The sequence below is a fragment of the Macrosteles quadrilineatus genome, unplaced genomic scaffold (genome assembly GCF_028750875.1).
Source record: "Macrosteles quadrilineatus isolate MER2022 unplaced genomic scaffold, UCM_ALF_1.0 Scaffold_2__2_contigs__length_208266976, whole genome shotgun sequence".
Taxonomy (NCBI): domain Eukaryota; kingdom Metazoa; phylum Arthropoda; class Insecta; order Hemiptera; family Cicadellidae; genus Macrosteles; species Macrosteles quadrilineatus.
The window spans coordinates 193,778,763-193,797,879 of record NW_026542595.1 but is presented as its reverse complement, the minus strand read 5'-3'; the positions used below and the strand labels follow the sequence as shown (position 1 = coordinate 193,797,879).

General features: G+C 33.0%; 2 protein-coding genes across 2 annotated transcripts; one reads left to right on the top strand and one right to left on the bottom strand.

The window, feature by feature from the left end:
* Window positions 1–4,893: 4,893 nt before the first annotated feature.
* LOC128988140 (uncharacterized) lies at window positions 4,894–12,804 on the bottom strand. The gene is made up of 5 exons (XM_054409368.1): window positions 12,685–12,804; window positions 12,329–12,402; window positions 9,300–9,473; window positions 6,284–6,337; window positions 4,894–5,331 (listed from the first exon to the last, which is right to left on the bottom strand). Exons 2-5 carry the CDS (start codon window positions 12,368–12,370, stop codon window positions 5,221–5,223), a joined length of 381 nt encoding a protein of 126 aa, XP_054265343.1. The 5' UTR covers window positions 12,371–12,402; window positions 12,685–12,804; the 3' UTR covers window positions 4,894–5,220.
* A 3,308-nt stretch (window positions 12,805–16,112) lies between these two features.
* LOC128987509 (uncharacterized) lies at window positions 16,113–18,698 on the top strand. Its single transcript, XM_054408390.1, has 5 exons — window positions 16,113–16,202; window positions 16,485–16,558; window positions 16,797–16,964; window positions 17,582–17,635; window positions 18,497–18,698. The coding sequence occupies exons 2-5, from the start codon at window positions 16,517–16,519 to the stop codon at window positions 18,593–18,595; spliced, it is 363 nt and encodes a 120-aa protein (XP_054264365.1). The 5' UTR covers window positions 16,113–16,202; window positions 16,485–16,516; the 3' UTR covers window positions 18,596–18,698.
* The last annotated feature ends 419 nt before the right edge of the window (window positions 18,699–19,117 follow it).

Below are 19,117 nucleotides of genomic sequence, written 5' to 3'. Positions count from 1 at the left end.
CAAATCCTAACCAAGTGAGATCAAAAACGTTTTTCTTACATAAAAGATTTAATTCATCGCAAGTGGAATAATATAGTGTAACCTAAATGAAATTAAATAACTAGGCGTCATCCAGGTCAGGAACCAGATATTCTTTGTGTATAAAATTGTTCTTGAGGTTAGATAACCAGAAAGAAGACCTTGAATCAGTGTTGTATAGGGCTGGGAAACTTAAATTTATTAATGATCGTAGCCAATAGCTTACAAACAAGGTTTCCACTCATTGACGGCGCTTCAATGGCTGTTGTGTAAAGTGTAAAGTAAACAACTGCAGTGGGTGATTAACAGAGGTTTACGGTTTATGGATGATGCTAAACTCGCTTTTCCATTGTGTCACTTTCTGTTCCTACTCACCGTGTGATGCAATCGCTTGACCATACAGCCAATAGGCCCATAGCCCATCTCTTGGGTACTTACGCCTACCCAATTATTCATAACAAACTTTTTGACGACGATCCTTGATACCGGTACTTTTCCCTAGAATACACGGCCTCCCTACTTAAGAAATAAAATTACAAACGTCCAAAAACCCAGCATTGTGTGATTTTTGTCACATATCTTTCTAATGTTAATAGATATACCAATCATTGTTTAGAGAATACGTAATCTATTAAATAACAAAAAGTTGTTTGTACAAGGTTGTTTTTTTCCAAACTGACACCAATAAGTTTAGGCCTAAATTAAAAGTTGTTTACGAATAAAGCAATTAATGGGAAATAACTTTAATTGCCGATAAACTTTTACGAGAAAATTCAAAACCAAGAAATCAATAACCTTGGGACTTGATTAACGCATTTAATTGGACGATACTTTAGTTGCTAACTGTAAACGTTGGTTTTTGGTACTGGTTCTTTTCTTTAGAACCATTGGTAGCAGCAAGAATAATTTTTACGTACCAAAACATCACTGTAATTTACAAATTAGTTATCGTTGGTATTGCACCTTATTTATACAGTCCTATTCAGTTTAATTGATGTCTTAACTGTATAAGTTTTGCTTTTTCTGTCTGGATTCCAAAATGTTAGTTTATGCTAAGAAAATGATAACTCGTTTAAGTAAAACATTTGTTTAGCAAACCATCGTGAATTTATCTATCATTTCAGCATCTGGATTGCTTATATAATCAAATAAATAGTAAAGTCTTACCTTAGCGATCCTTATTATGGTGGTCCGATATTAATTTCAAACCCGTAGGTTCATCATCAGTCGGAAGTTTAGGTAGACCAAATGTTTGTTATAAAATCCACCCGATGGGTTTCGTAGAAATGTTGATTTTGTAGGATCGATAGCCAACGATGGACTTAATTCAAAATGTCAGTATAGAGGATATTTGCAAATTTTAAATATGTAATATGGATTTTAATTTGCAACCTTTAAATGACAATGAATAATGAAGGTGCTTAGTAGTAGTGCTTAAAAAAACTTTAAAGCTAACTTATTACAACATCTACCGGCTCGGCTCACGTACGATAAGAGAAAATATGGAATAGCATTTGTAAATTAGCTGGAAAACATTATATAAACACAATTTCAATTTTTTAAATACTAAAAGCTAAAACAGTATATTTTGAATACAAATAATTAGTATTGATTAGCATTAGTATGAAGAAATAGTATTAACATTTTTTTCATTATTGTATTTTAATTATTTTAGTAGGTTTGAAAATACAAATTTTAAAATATTTTCGTAGAAGGGAATGGTCAACCCCCTTACTATTATTATTCTACTGTTGTCCTTTTTACTTATTAGTCCTTCAAAACACAATAATTGTATTCTTTGCCTCATAACATAAAACTGTATAATGGTATTTTACTAATTTAATATTGCGTAGTGGATTACAAGAGCTCTAACCTGAGATGCAACCCATTTTCACAGTATAAACTGTGGTTCAGGAGGTTTGCCAATGTCTTTAAGAGCGGAAGGAAGTGTCGTCGCGACGAGAGCTTCAGCAATATGGCGAACATTAGGGTCATGTTCTGACAATGAAGAATTTAGTAGAAAGAATGTATCACACAACAATAGCTCTCTGCCTCTTAGCCAAACAATTTCGATAAATTTATTTGTTCAAACAAGTAAGCAAATCGTATTTTTTGTACAGAAAAAATACATTATCATGCATTATTAGTGCGTCAATTTTATTGAATATAAACACACTCGAATTGCACACAATATTTTCAACAGTTTTTGCTGTGTATAAACTAAAAACCCCCGACGCAGCAAACCTGCCAACTAATCGAATCTTTATAAGTTGTCTGGGAGTAAAATTCCCGGCCGTACACTCTAGGTTTTTATAATTTGATGTGTTCTGATTAAATTTACAACCGTGAAAATATACGTTTAAATCCACCTTTAATCCATCGAACTTATTTTCTGCAACTGAAAAGTTCGTAGCCGGAATTTTACCCCTTGGTATGTGACGTCAGTCTTGCCGAGGGGGATAAAAATCCACTACCCCATCCAGGACGTACCACGAGACCTACGGTAGAGCTCATTCCTTATATGAGAAATTCGCAAAAAGTAACATCTTTGCTTTCTATGAAGTTTATATTTCACCATAGTGGGATAAATGTAATAAGTTCAGCTTCAGATTGTCAAAGTGCAAGATGTGTTGTGACATGTGTTAGTTTGCCGCTGGGAAAACAGTTAAAGACCTTTCAGTATCCTTTAAATGATATATACAAACTCAATTGTGCGACTTTGGTGCCAAGAAGCAATATCCAGTGATGCATGTAGGGTTGCAACCGACACATGTGGGATATAAACTAGGGAGCAAACCCTTCTTGTGGGGCTGGATTCCATAATCGCAATATTTTCTGGATCTCAATTATTTTTTGACAGCTTACTTTGTATTCATTTAGATATTATATACTAGTTTTTTTATTTACGTATTTTATACTCCCTCAAAACCATAATAAATGAGGTTTTATAAACAGATTCAAACACATGCATAACATGCAATAACCATGTCGTGAGAGAGTATTTTCAGACTTTGCATAAGAAAATTACCTTGATAAAGGAATAAGCAAAATATTAATAAAGTATAAAACCAAAACATTTCCAAACGACAAAATTTAATAGGAACATCAAAATTACTTGTAAATTTACTTTAAAAATAATTTTTTATGTTTCTAAGATTAAATAGATAAGATAGATTACTGTAATGGAAGGGGTCAAAATATTGTAAACAGGAAGTGTTTGACAATGTTGTGTGAGTAGGCTGGTAGTGTTGTTAAACAATCACATGTTGTGCTGACCTACTGAAGGCTGTTGCTGTAGGCCAGTGAAATTAATCATCTGGTCACTTGGCGGGTAGTGGTGAGTGTGGGGTACAGAAGGACAGGGACTTGCTGGGGGAGCTGTAGCCCAAAGTATTTGGCTTTGTGTGCAAGCAAGGCAATCTTGGGGGTTTTTCAAAATTGGGGGTTTAGTTTCTAATAAGGTTATTAACACTGTTCCAGTCTACTCTACCTCTTTTGATTTTTACTGAGCTTTGTGTTCTTTGTTTTGTTTTGAGTAATATTAAAGTTGGATTTTGTAAGCGAGTTTAATTCCTAAGCTACGTCACACCCTGTAACGGCAGGTACTTCTCAGCTACTGGAGGTTTATCCACTGTTTCTTTGGGTGACGTATTTAGTATTTAATATTAGTATTTAAGTTCACATGGACATTAAACTCACATCTGTCTTTGTCAAAGACCTGTAGTATTAAGAAATCCATTTGGTGTACATTGAGAAACTGCACCAAATATGTTATGATATTTAAAAGATATGTGGTTTATGTATGTAGCTGTATTCTTTTGCTCCGTGTTTGTATCTATTGTACTAAAAATGAAAATATAAATGGGCGTATTCATGGCCGAATGCAAAACAATAATCAGTAATAGGTTCAGTAATTTCTCGAAACGAAACCCCCCCGTGTACTTTGTCCATGGTGATCGTGAATCTCCCACATTAATCCAGTCAGTGACATACAACCAAGTTGGTAGAGACCAAAAACCAGAACCTACAAATGCCAGTATAATCCCCGGCGGACACGGATGAAGTTGCGACAGTGATTCACACGTCAGACGAAATAATAGCTTCACAGCTTCACAGAATATTAAACACATAAAAGTATCTACAAAGCGAAAAATGTACTGCATTCAAAGAAAAAAGTATTTGTTTTCTATCCACAAACTGGCACCATTACTAATTCTTTAGTATTTCTTTATGGAAAGGATGGCTTACTGTGATACAATCATGACGCATGTAGTCTACAAGTGTTCAAAACAAAGTATCAATTCACAATTTTTGTTTATTGAATTAATACCAACAGATAGAATTAGCAGTTTATAACAAACCCGTACTTTGGTAATTCGGTGTTTATCCGAATCTATCAATTTATAATGAAGACGTATATAGAGAGCAATGAGACTTATATTTTTTCCTAATCGGTAATTTGCTGTTTTCTTGTATTTTCCAAAATTATATTTATACATTAAATAATTATAACCACAAACATAAATTTTATTTATTTTACCTAGTGATTGTGGATTTCATGTAGGTTTTTGGGTATACGGTAGTTTATAAACTACTAGTCGGCGTTTGCGCAAACTAGAAATACCCACTACCCGACGTGGGTAATCACTTTTGCTCACATCACGTTGTGGGTATTTTGGATTTGCTCAATCGCCGAAGAATGTTTTGACTTCGGCGTTTGAGTAAATCCGTTTACCCACAACGCGGTCTGGGCATTTCGTTTCGGGCAATGTCCGAATAAAATGCTCACTCCGCAACGTGGGTATTTTGCACTATCCACATCGCGGAGTGGGTAGAAATTTCGGAGATTGAGTGTAACATAAATAGTTTTATTAGAAACTCCAATTTACCCCAATTTTGAAAAACCCCTAAGATTGCCTTGTTTGCTCTCAAAGCCAAATGCTTTGGGTGTTCATTTTTTTATATTTTTGACTTTTAAATTATTTGTGGGATATTTAATAGAAACGCATGTAAAATATTATATGTTGATAATCTTGTTTGTAAAATTAATAGAGGAGATTAACAAATGCATGTAATCATAGTATAAAACACGTAAGGAAAATTTATCTTAGTTACCTATATGACCAATTTGTTTATTCTTATAGTTTGTAATAGTATTAGTTTATAATGGTCATTTTTTGGTAATAGAAGATGCAGATATTTTTAAAAGTATATATGGTTGACAAGGTCATAGCAATGGGGACGATACTTATGAATTAGGTGCATCTTGTTGTGAAGATTGAAAAATACGTCAGCATGGCATTCAGCAAATATCTGAAAAAGAATAATTCAAGTATAGATGTTTGTAAATTGTTTTAGACACATTGTTCCACTAATGGAACCTACAATGTTAATAGGAAATAAAATACAAAAATATCAAACAAATTACATGTATTTTTATCGGGGGTTTTTATTTAGCCCCGTTAAAGGTTTTTATTATTTAGCGGTTGACAATTGAGTACCTTAACTCTAGGTTACCCTAAATTATTGTGTGTTGATCTGTTTTGAATTAAAACTGTTTTTCTTTGTAACTAAATTACTTTTTCAGAAATTTATCATAAAAACTATAGGTTCACTGATATCGCTTGAGCTAAGGAACTTTGATATCACTGTATCAAACTTGGAAATTCGTACAACATTAACTGAGTCATTGAATATTGAACCATAATTTTGCCAATTATTATGATCTGAAAGTAGTAAGACTGACAGATACAAACCACTTAATACAAGGAACACATAACATAGCTACCATTGGTATTTAAAAACTATTAGATGTTGATAAAACATCGAATGGAGAGCTTGGACTAAATTGTTTTCGTATACCATCAATGAATATGAAATAAACTTGTTCAAAAATGGATGACATTTTCCAATATGGCATCTAACTTATGTTATTATAGAAACACTCGTACTTTATGATGGTTATAGAACGTAGATGTAATTTAAACAAATTTTAATCAGCGGAATTCATATGTTTTATGTCATAAGAAAATAATTTAATAAGTTCTCCATTTCCTATTTTCACAAAAAATAGGCCTAAGATAGTTAGTTTCTGAGATACAACTGCTGGCACAGTTAAGTTCTTCCCCCCGTACAATAGAACTTCTTTGGTCAGGTCAAAGTGTATAGTTTGTTTCATGCAATTAGTATGCATTTGTTTTTAAATCCCTACACACTAGGTGTACCTATAAGTCCTTGATTATTTCAGTTACTTTTATTTGCTTACCTTGCCATTTAAAATGAGATTGTAATGTAAATAAACAATATTTCCGGCAACAACCTGAAACATAAGCAGCAGAATTATGGATTGCTTGAAACAAACCTTTTTATAGAGTGCAAGCTATTCTATAGAAATAATATTATATTGGTTAGCTACTGAATGAAGGAACTAGTAGGTTGTGGCAAGTAGCAAAAGCTTTGCATATAAAAATTTGTATTCTACGCATGGACAAAAATAATATGCCTTAATAAAAAATTAATAATAATAGTAAATAAATAATAATAATTAATGTGAAATGAAATGAAATGAAAAATGATTTATTTAATCAGGCAAAGTTAGGGCCACATGGCCCTCTCTTACACTTAACCTGTTTATACAAATCTAAACATACAAATAAAACAAAACAATGTACAATACAAATAAAATACTATAATCTATTTACAATATTTAATGTAAAAAGAAACAATAAACTTTTAAAACATACCACCTTAAACACCCACACACACACACACACACCTACACACACACACGCACGCACACAACACACACTCGCAAGAACTAGCACACACACACGCACACCTGTCAGTGATCAACCAAGCGCACGCCTAGGATATACCAACCATGGCCATACGTCCAGAAAACAGATTTTTTAGTGCTGTCACAAACTGGGGACGGCTATCAAGGGTTTTTATGGCTAGAGGGAGATAATTCCAAATGCGACAAGCAGAAACAACAAACGCTCTGTCATAAACTGTTGTTCTATGCTGAGGCATACGCAAAGTTACTGAAGCAGAAAGTGAGTTTCTTACACTTTCTTCAGCTACAAATTTGAAGTCGTTTAAAAAATATTTTGGAAATTTTGTTTTTAATATTGAATAGGTTATCATAAGAATTTTTATTGATCTTAGGTCACATAGTTTTAGTAATTTAGAATCAACGTAAAAAGGAGTGATGCGCTCATTACGTCTCAGATCATAAACAAATCTTATACAGTAGTTCTGAGTGCTTTGGAGAGCATCAGCAAGATTTACAGTCATGTCATTGATCACAGAGTTGATGCAAACACCTTTTTACGTATGTCTACTACTGCATCTCCCTAGGTAAGCGTCGAGTTTATAGTAAGTCCTAGATTTTTCACTTTGTCATAGTAAAGTAAAGCTGTCCCATTTATAGTTACTGAGTTCACTGTGTCAAAGTCAATTGAGTTTCGTAAACATGAATGACAAATTATTATTGGTCTTGTTTTTGTATGGTTTAGTCTAAGTCCATGTTTATCAGTCCAGGTAATGATTTTCTCGGTTTCTTCGTTGATTTTTAGAACACTGTCATTGATATATTTTGCTGAGAAATGCGTATAAATCTGTAAGTAGTCGGCATACATATGGTATTTACAGTGTGTGAGGACTGAACTCAGGTCATTTATGTATAGTACAAACAGCAGAGGGCCAAGGATTGACCCCTGAGGCACACCACAAGTAACTGTCTCCCAGTCAGATCATCAACCACAACACATTGCCGTCTTCCTGACAGATAAGATCCCAGCCAGTCCAATACACCATTTGAAAACCCTATGGCCCTTAACTTTTCCAGAATAAGATTATGATTTACGCAGTCAAAAGCTTTCGAAAAATCAAATAGTGTTAGAATTGTACCCTGCCGACGTTCCATTGCTTGTCTAATGTCGTCCGTCACACGTAGTAGTGCTGTTTCTGTGCTGTGAGCCGTTCGAAAACCAGACTAAAAGCTGCAAAGTATGTTGTTGTCAGTCAGAAATTCCGTCATTTGGCAGTGCACAATTCTTTCAAGGCCTTTTGATAATGCGGGCAATATACTGATCGGCCTGAAATCCTGGCAAGATGCCGGGGCTGGGATCTTATTTAATGGACGAATAAGGGCAGACTTCCAAGAAATAGGGAAAACGCTTTGCCTTAGTGATGTGTTGAAAATGCATGTGACAGTTGGGATTATAGCAAAGAGAATGTCTTTTATAAAACGAATTGGAATGCCATCCGATCCGACTGCGTTGCTTCGAATCCGACGAATTGCGTTAAGAACATCTGACTGCACTACAGGTCTGAAAGTAAACTTAGGATGTCCTGGGTCCTGATCAGGGAGGTTTCTGATTTCGTTGATGTAATTTACAACATGTTGTTGGTCGATATTTTGACCATATGAAGAGAAGAAAGCGTTTAAATCATTGAGAGGGACATTTACTCTCTGTGGTTCAGACTGCTTCCCAAGCCCAAGACTTTTTACATTGCGCCATAAAACCCTAGAGGATTGATTTTTATTTTCAAAAAGCATACGGGTGTGTCTTAATTTTTAATTTCTCAAAATCTGTTTCACTCTATTTCGAAGATAACGATATTGTTCCATTTCTGTTTGGTTTTGAGAACGTTTAGCTTTCCTAAAAATACAACCACGTCTAGCCATTAATCTGCGGATTTCTGGGGTTATCCATGGTGCCGGACGTGTTTTAGTCAAACGTTTGGTTACTGTTGGAGCATGTTTGTCAAAAAGATTAATAATTGTAGTGTTTAACTCATTCACCAATTCATCAACTGATGGTAAGTTTTCTATTAAGTGCCATTGTGTTTCATAAATGTCTGCCATAAAGTCAACTACATTCATGTTCTTAAAATCTCTGTATTTTAGAAATGTGGAAGTAATATAAAAAATAAATAATATAAAAATAAATGGACTAAGCTATTTATATTTTACTAAAGCAAACTCTTCATTACACTCCTTGTAGCAGTAAACCTAGGTACTTGTTACACATAATGTTATTAAAAAAACGGAAAATCTAATCGGGCAAACGGAAATTTGCTCAGTTATTATATCTAGGTTTGCTGCGGTGGGGGTATTTATTCTGATAGTTATGATAAAACAATAACAAAGAAATGCTTTCTATGTGATTTCTATAACATTAGAAAACATAACAAAAAAACTTTAAAACAATTTGCCTCTTGTATATCTGTTTTTTTAACTCTAAGGATCATAAAAGTTGTATTAGAATGTATACCTGTTTCATTGCTTTGGTTTCGAGCATAACAGCGTTATCTTTTTCATAAAAGTCACTGCCGTACAGTTTTACAAGAAATTCTTTTGCCTGAATAACCTCAGGATCGTGTAAATCAACAGGAAAAAGTCCTCCACCCATCCAACTCTCCGTCTCCGTCGCTGCTTCGGACACTGCCTAAAGTAATAAATAAAAATATCAATAACCATATCTATACAATGTGATTTTTGTGTATTAACCATAAGTGACAGAGATTGACCATTAGGAAGGGTGCCATTATAATTACGTTTTTATGTGTTTGAGGAAAGAAATACAGGGTGTCCGGTCATAAGTGTTAAATAAAATTTTGCATTAAACTACATGGTAATGGTGACAGAATGTCGCAAATTTGACGTTCCCAACTTCAACAGTTAGAGAATAACAAATAAATTAAGATTTTTCAAAAATTATTGTAGTTGTTATGAAAAAGGTTATTTTACTCTGTTAAAAATGCACTTACTGTCAGTTTCAATGTCATTTTCAGAATCCTCACAAAGTTTTAAATAAATATAACACATAATCGTTGGGGTACGTAAAAATATTCTAAATAAAATTCTTCGTTAAACAAATTATTTTTATATGGACGAAAATGTAAATAACATTCAGCAGTTTATTTCTCGGTTGTTGAGTTCCGGAGAGGTTATCAAATATGACTAAAAACTTCCTTATTTAAAGGGCTTTACAATGATGTATAACAACATTTACCTACTGTCAAATCCATGGTGAATTTTACGCACTATTGTGAAAAATCACGGTCAAGCCAAAACAGATATTGTAAAAAATAATAAAATTTTACTTACTATTTGCTGACCACTGATGATGAGGGTATGTATAATTTATGATTGACCAGACTACACTTCCATCAAACTAAAGAGTTTTTTTAAGACTTTGGAAAATTTGTAATTAAAAAACACAACACATTAGTAAAAAACATAATACACACTACAATTTAAATATGAAATGATAGTTAACCCATTAAACAAATCAATGACACACTTTGTCCGAAGCACAAATCACAGTTTGGGTGTAAAGTGCCCACCGTTTTCCCGCAAGCAGGCCCTAGCTCTTTTGCGGATTGCGCCAACTGTGACCTCATACGTCAATTTTTCCCTTACTTTCCCAGCAGCCTCAAAGATTCTCTCCCGTAACTCAACTTCAGAGTTTACAACAGTTGAGTAAACTAGACTTTTCATGTAACCCCAAACAAAAAAATCTAACGGGCTCAAGTCTGGAGATCGAGGAGGCCATGTCACACTTCCTCCACGTCCAATCCATGTCGGGTAGTTTTGGGATAGCCACAACCGAACGCTTTCAGTAAAATGTGGTGGAGCACCATCCTGCTGAAATATGATTTCAGCTCTTTGTTGAGGATCAATTTCATCCAACAACTGAGGTAGAGAGTGCTGAAGAAAATCTAGATATAAATCACCGTTCAGATTTCCTTCGAAGATATGAGGACCAATTAACCGATCTCCAATCACACCTGCCCACACGTTGATCCCAAACCTTTTTTGAAAAGAAGCTTCTCTGGAGGCTTTTGGATTTTCATTATTCCAAAGATGCATATTGTGAATATTTATCACACCTTCTCTGGTAAAACGGGATTCGTCAGTCCATAGTATTTTTTTAAGGAAGTGATATTCAACAATATCACGTTGAAGAAGCCAGCGGCAGAACTCCTTTCTGGATTCGAAGTCACGAGGCTCCAATCCTTGGACCTTTGTAAAATGATACGGATGGAAGTTATTGTCCTTCAACACTTTATGTACTTTCCACCGGGACATACTAGTTTCAAGGGCAAGCTGCCTAACACTAGTAGTAGGATTATCCATAACTCTCTGAATTACACCCTCTTCAGCTGCAACATCATGCACAGGTCCTACTTCTTTCTTCTTCTTCTCAACCGATCCTGTTTCCGGCAAACGTTGATGCACTCTAGTAAACACCTGAGTACTGGGGGTGGTGCGATCAGGATACAGATTCTGGTACTCTCTCTGAGCAGCCGAGGCATTGCCGTTACACAAACCATAAATAAAATGCATTTCAACGTACTCCCGAATCGAAAAAGACATAGTTGACCGATCACTGTCCACATGTGACTGATAGATCGTTTTAAAATATGACTACTGGTTCGCTTTGTTTTCTTATCGCTTGGATAAAGTATTGTTATCAGTAAAATACCTGAATCTATTGACTAAATCCATTCAACAAAATGGAAATTCCGGGAGATAATTTAAATCTTATATGAAAATTATACGATAACCGTAACTTTATCACAAACACATTTTACTACTATGTTTCTTTTCTTAGCTGGGTAGTTATAAACAAAGCGTTGCACGCGAGAAAGAAATACAAATTATTTGTTGCCTGCACTTAAATGTATTATTCTTCACAATAGATTTTCTTTGCCCTACCATGTTTTTTCACAATAATGATCGAATTACATTAGGAAATTTGAAATTCGGTAAAAACTATTATACACCATTGTAAAGCCCTTTAAATAAGGAAGTTTTTTGTCATATTTGATAACCTCTCCGGAACTCAACAACCGAGAAATAAATTGCTGAATGTTATTTACATTTTCGTCGATATAAAAATAATTTGTTTAACGAAGAATTTTAAATAGACTATTTTTACGTACCCCAACGATTATGTGTTATATTTATTTAAAATTTTGTGAGGATTCTGAAAATGTCATTGAAGTTGACGGTAAGTGCATTTTTAACAGAGTAAAATAACCTTTTTCATAACAACTACAATAATTTTTGAAAAATCTTAATTTATTTGTTATTCTCTAACTGTTGAAGTTGGGAACCTCAAATTTGCGACATTCTGTCACCATTACCATGTAGTTTAATGCAAAATTTTATTTAACACTTATCACTGGACACCCTGTATAAAGTTATACATAAACACAGCCAAGTTATACTTAAATGCAGCCAATTTGGTAGAAAAATTAAACAAAACAACAATAATTTACAAAAGAAGTTTACCCCAAATGTGATCACAAAAAGGACAATCAATTGAGCCTCCATCTGTAAGGGTTATTGAACTGGTCGTTGAACACCTGAAAAAAATATACTAGTTAAGTTCTAATCACTTATGGAGAGTTGAGTGAGAACCAAACGGAAACATCAACACAGGGGCATTCTGTAATGTCTGCTGATGGGTTTGAAGCTTGTAAGAAGTCGTACTATTGTTGTCATCTTCCTCCTCGTGACAATTAAATCTACATAAAATATATTCAATTAGCACTGCCGAGTAAAATATATACTAAACTACTAAGGAAATAGGTTTTCCAATTCTAGTTTTGAGGGATTTGTATTAGAAAGAACATCACCATACTTACCTAGAACTGCATCTGGGGTGAATGTAGAAAATTGAATTGTTTTATACCCAGGCTCTCATTTTACTGCTGATTAACAGGCATAAATGAAATAAACCGTTCATAATTTAAGATTGAACACATAAAGATATTTCCATAATCAAATCCATATCAATTAAAGAGAAAGTTTTATTGCAAGTGTTTTAGTATCTCATTGTTCTTCGTATCGCTTGAAATGTTTTCATTTTTTTTGTCTATAAACTAGTTAATCCATAAATGTCGTTTCGATTTAAAGTGATGCTGTGGTTATCGAATTTAATCTTATATTTCCGCAAAGAGGTTTGGAAAATTAACCGGCTCATTAAAAAAGAGGGAAATTTAATTTAATTTTGGACTATTTAAATTCGGAACCTTTTTCACCAATGGACCCTCATAGGCAATAATCATTCATCGAACTGTTTATAATTGCCTATGTAATGATTGGTTACGGAGTCGAAAACATATTATTCTCATCCAATTATTGACCTTAATAAATATATAAGCAACATGATGGTGAGTTTTCTCTCTATATCGTAGCTTGAAGATATTTCTCAGTATTAGAAATTTAATCTCAATTCTAACTAATGTTTTCATGTTTTTTATCCTCAAGATGTTTTAGTTAACAAAATAACATTCCAACGTGAAGCTTAAAGTATTGTAAAATTTCTTTTAATTATGTTAAAATATTCTATTTAGTTTAAACAAGAACTATTACGATGGCTTATAGTGTAGAGAGCTGTTCAATGGTGAAATAAGTTCACTCTGATCTTTGTAGTTTCTTTAACTGGTAAGCTGCAGGATTGTTAACTTTCAAATATTCCTTTACAAATGCTTGGGTGAGTCTTTTAACGATTTGTATAAAGGTTCATTAAAAGTCCTCACCCTTATGTGTATTTAATTTTACATTCCTGTGCATTCAATATTTTTTGTTACCGTAATTGGGATTGAGTTTATTTCTTTGAAACAAATGTTATACTGACTAATTCAGCTGCGACCTGTCATCGAAACGTTAAAACTCTTTAAAAAAATGTTTTTACTAATGTTTTCAGGCTAGATAGTAACAATTAAATTTAAATGTAAAAAAAATTTACAAAATCTAACACCTGCTGTGAATGCGGAAAGTCGAATATACAGGGTGAATAAAAAGTCAAGATTTTTAAAGTTGTTTTGATAAGATCTTGTAGTGACGAGGTCATGTAATACATAAAAAGAAATCAAACAAAACTTTCTATTGAAAAACACAACTACTCTATCACTAGGGAATTTCCCTACTCATTGAGACTACTGTAACACTCCGTATTGCAACAGTCCAACCATAACTTGTTGTTTTGTAGTAGTACAAGGGTCGCAATCTCGTCCATGTAGCCCTGCTTTGCCGAACGTCCACTTGTCTTGTTTCCTAGATGTTGCTTTAAGTCCATAGACGATACACTACGTAATTACTGTAAAAATGTTCTTGAAATTATTCAGATTAGGTTTATACAAAATTATAATAAGGGTAATGTTATGTATTATTCTTTGTTTGCAACACTAGGGACTTTCTGTAAGTAAGTAAATTCGATTCAGAAACATTATTATTGTAAAAAAAAACTCGTCAAGACTGCAACAGCTGTTATCGTGCTCGTAAGCCAATTAACAGGTTGACAAATCTTTGATGGTTTTAAACTGGAACGAGCGGTCTTGATCATAAAGGTTTTAATTTTTGGTTCCGGCTGATAAAATTGCTGGTCTCAGCCAGTATACAACCTGCAAAAAGCATCTCAATCCATTCTATAAACTGATACTTTACTCATATATATTTTTTTAAGATGCTAATCCACGTTATAATATCAAAAATGTTTTTTTCATCCTCGGCACTATACAAATAAATATACCATCTGAAAGAGAAACAATAGTCAACTTTTGAAAACAACAGACTGTAAGTTATGTTTAAGGTTTGGTTTCATTTAGATTTTAAATAGTTTGTTGCACTATTGCATAAAATTATCTTGTGAACGAATAAAGAATAATTTGATTAAATATTGAATTTAGAGATCTTACAAAACTGGACAATATGTACACAACCACTTCAACCATCATTAAGCATAATTTTAAACCTGCTGACAAATTATATCAATTACATATAGAAACACCACTGTACCTCCAAATACAGTCTTTTTGGGAATTGGCGTAATATTTCAATATTTGACAATAATTTAAGAATTGAGATCCAGAAAATATTGCGATTATGGAAACCAGCCCCACAAGAAGGGTTTGCTCCCTAGTTTATATCCCACATGTGTCGGTTGCAACCCTACATGCATCACTGGATATTGCTTCTTGGCGCCAAAGTCGCACAATTGAGTTTGTATATATCATTTAAAGAATACTGAAAGGTCTTTAACTGTGTTCTCAGCGGGAAACTAACACATGTCACAACACATCTTGAACATTGACAATCTGAAGCTGGAACTTATTATATTCCTCCCACCATAGTGAAATATAAACTTTATAGAAAGCAAAGATGTTACTTTTAGAGAATTTCTCATATAAGGAATGAGCTCTACCGTAGGTCTCATGGTACGTCCTGGATGGGGTAGTGGATTTTTATCCCCCTCGGCAAGACTGACGTCACAAACCAGGGGGCAAAATTCCGGCCGCGAACTTTTAAATTGCACAACATCAGTTCGATGAATTAAAGGTGGATTTAAACGTATATTTTCACGGTTGTGAATTTAATCAGAATACATCAAATTATAACAACCTAGAGTGTACGGCTGCAGCGGGGGTATTTAGTTAATACATAGCAACAACTGTCGAAATATTGTTTGCAATTCGAGTGTTTTATATTCAATTACATTTACACACTAATAATGCATGATAATATAATTTTTGTGTAGATATAAAGTCAATGATACAAGTGACCACTATAAGTGAGAGGTAAGAGAGTGAGAGATAAGATAAAAGTCATTATAGTGACCTTAATATTATATAAAGGTTGCTAATTATATCATAAAAATTATTGTTTTTAGACTCCGTAACCAATCATTACGTAGCCAATTATAAAAAATGTTTTGTAAAAAAGTTCGATTATTGATGGCCTGTAAGTTTCCATTGGTGAAAATGGTTCCGAATAAATAGCAAAGGAAAGAAACAGCCCAAAATTAAATTAAATTTCCCTTTTTTTAATAACCCAACTAATCTTCCAAACCTCTTGCAGAAAATATGAGATTAAAGTCGATAACCACAGAAACACGTTAAACCAAAACTCCAATAACGGATTAACTGGCTTATAGACAAAACTTATGTAAACATTTTTAACGATATGAAGAACAATGAGATACTAAAACACTTGCAATAAAACTTGCCCTTTAATTGATAAATTTGAATATGGAAATATCTTTATGTGTTCAATCTTAAATTATCAACGGTTTATTTCATTTATGGCTGTTAATCAGCAGTAAAATGAGAGCCTGGGTATAAAACAATTCAATTTTCTACATTCACCCCAGATGCAGTTCTAGGTAAGTATGGTGATGTTCTTTCTAATACAAATCCCTCAAAACTAGAATTGGAAAACCTATTTCTTTAGTAGTTTAGTATATATTTTACTCGGCAGTGCTAATTGAATATATTTTATGTAGATTTAGTTGTCACGAGGAGGAAGATGACAACAATAGTACGACTTCTTACAAGCTTCAAACCCAGCAGCAGACATTACAGAATGTCCCTGTGTTGATGTTTCCGTTTGGTTTTCACTCAACTCTCCATAAGTGATTAAAACTTAACTCGTATATTTTTTTCAGGTGTTCAACGACCAGTTCGATAACCCTTACAGATGGAGGCTCAATTAATTGTCCTTTTTGTGATCACATTTGGGGTAAACTTCTTTTGTAAAATATTGCTGTTTTGTTTACTTTTTCTACCAAATTGGCTGCATTTAAGTATAACTTGGCTGTGTTTATGTATAACTTTATATTTCTTTCCTCAAACACATAAAAACATAATTATAATGGCTGCATTTCTAATAGCTAATCACTGCCACTTAGAGTCATAATGTACACAAAATCACATTGTAGAGATATATGGCTATAGATATTTTTATTAATTTCCTTTAGGCAGTGTCCAAAGCAGCGACGGAGACGGGACAATCTGGAGGACGTTTTCCTGTTGATTTACACGATCCTGAGGTTATTCAGGCAAAAGAATTTCTCGTAAAACTGCACAACACAGATTTTAATCATGAGAACGTTGTTGAGATACGCGTAAACAAAGCAATGAGACAGGTATATATTCTAAAACAGTTTTTATAATCCTTAGAAGTTATAAAATCAGACAATATCACATAGTATATATTATACAATAAGAAAATTTTTTTATGGGTTTTTGTTTGTTTTCTAATGTAAAAGAAATCACATAGAAAGCGTTTCTTTTTTGTTTTACCAGAACTGTCGGAAAAAATACCCCCGCCGCAGCAAACCTGCAGACTAAGCAAATTTCCGTTTAATCAATTAGACTTTCAGTTAAATATATTTCAATAACATAATGTGTAACAAGTACCTAGGTTTACTGCTACAGGGAGTGTAATTTAATGTTTTTTAGTAAAATATTAATAGCTTCTTAATAGTTCTTTTTTTAAATATTATTATTATTTATATTTTTGCCACATTTTTTATTATTATTTATGTATTATTATTATTTATTATTTAGGCTTATTATTATTTTTGCCCGTATATAGAATACAATTTGTATATCCCAAGCTTTTGCTACTAGACACTACCTATTAGCTCCTTCATTCAGTTTAACTAACCCATGTTATATTTATTTTATTCTATGGAATAGCTTGCACTCTGTAAAAAGGTTTGTTTCAGGCAATCCATAATTTATGCTGCTTATGTTTAAGGTTGTTGCCGGAAGTATTGTTTATTTGCATTACAGTCTCATTTCAAATGGCAAGGTAAGCAATACCTAGTGTGTAGGGATTTAAACACAAATGCATACTAATTGCATGAAACAAACTATACACTTGGCAAAAAAGTTCTATTGTACGGGTGATGAACTTAACTGTTCTAGCTGTTGTATCAAGAAACTATCTTATATTTTGTGAAAATATTAAATGGAGATTTTATTAAATTATTTTCATTATTGTTTTATGACATAAAAAATATTAATTGACTGATTCAAGTTTTTAAATTGCATCTACGTTCTAAAAACATCATAAAGTACGAGTGTTTCTATAATAACTTAAAGTAAGATGCCATATTGGAAAATATCACCCATTTTTGAAAAGGTTTAATTCATATTCATTGATGGCATACAAAAATAATTTAGTCGAAGTTCTCCATTTAATGTTTTATCAACATCTAATAGTTTCTTTCAAATACCAATGGTAGTTCAGTTATGTGTTCCTTGTATTAAGTGGTTTGTATCTGTCAGTCTTACTACTTTGAGATCATAATAATTGAAATTATGGTTCAATATTCTATAACTCAGTTAATGTTGTACGAATTTCCAAGAGATATCAAAGTTCGTTAGTTCATGCGATATCAGTGAACCTATAGTTTTTTTACGATATATGTCTGAAAAAGTCATCTGTTAGAAAGAAAAACAGTTTTAATTCAAAACAGATCCCAAAACAATAATTTGGGGTAACCTAGAGTCAAGGTACTCAATTGTCAACCACTAAATAAAAAAACCTAAAAGCCCCGTTAAAAATACGTGTATTTTGTATTTGATTTCCTCTTAACATTGTAGGGTCTATGAGTGGATCGATGTGTCTAAAACAATTTACAAACTAAATTGATTTATTCTTTTTCAGAGGATTGCTGATTGCCATGCAGATATATTTTTCAATGTTCATAACAAGATGTCACTAGTTAATATTGACGAATTCGTATGCCAAAAACCATTCTACTAGTTATAATTTCAAATATATCTATATAAGCTATTACCAAAAAATTGTCATTATAAACTAGTACTATTATAAACTATAAGAATAAACAAATGGGTCATATAGGTGACTAAGATGAGTTTTCCTTTACATGTTTTTAAATTATGATCACATGCATTGGTTACTCTCCTCTATCAATTTTACAAACACGATTATCAACATATAATATTTTACATGGGTTTCTATAATATCCTAAAAATAATTTAAAAGAAAATATAATGACATGCAAAACATATTATAAAATAAAAATTGGATGTTATTCTATTACTAAAAAGTATTTTGACACCAAAGCTTAAAGCTGAATGTATCACCGCTGTAGTAATCTATTTAATCACTCCCCGTCACATGTTATCAGTAAATTACCTTCATCAATCAGTCAAGACGTGACCAACGTTTCAAAGACCTTAATAGACACTAAAGACACATTAGACTTTGCTGCACATACTACGTATTGAGGTTAAATTTTAATCAATACTTACTTAAACCATT

What these genes read in the sequence shown, in the direction of transcription:
- LOC128987509 (XM_054408390.1), top strand. Translation starts at nt 16,517, where the DNA reads ATGGAGGCTCAATTAATTGTCCTTTTTGTGATCACATTTGGG. An exon ending in TAAACAAAGCAATGAGACAG is followed by an intron (nt 16,965 to 17,581) that starts GTATATATTCTA and finishes CTTATGTTTAAG; the next exon opens with GTTGTTGCCGGAAGTATTGT. An exon ending in GTCTCATTTCAAATGGCAAG is followed by an intron (nt 17,636 to 18,496) that starts GTAAGCAATACC and finishes ATTCTTTTTCAG; the next exon opens with AGGATTGCTGATTGCCATGC.
- LOC128988140 (XM_054409368.1), bottom strand. Translation starts at nt 12,370, where the DNA reads ATGGAGGCTCAATTGATTGTCCTTTTTGTGATCACATTTGGG. An exon ending in TTTTTGTGATCACATTTGGG is followed by an intron (nt 9,474 to 12,328) that starts GTAAACTTCTTT and finishes TTATTACTTTAG; the next exon opens with GCAGTGTCCGAAGCAGCGAC. An exon ending in AAACCAAAGCAATGAAACAG is followed by an intron (nt 6,338 to 9,299) that starts GTATACATTCTA and finishes CTTATGTTTCAG; the next exon opens with GTTGTTGCCGGAAATATTGT.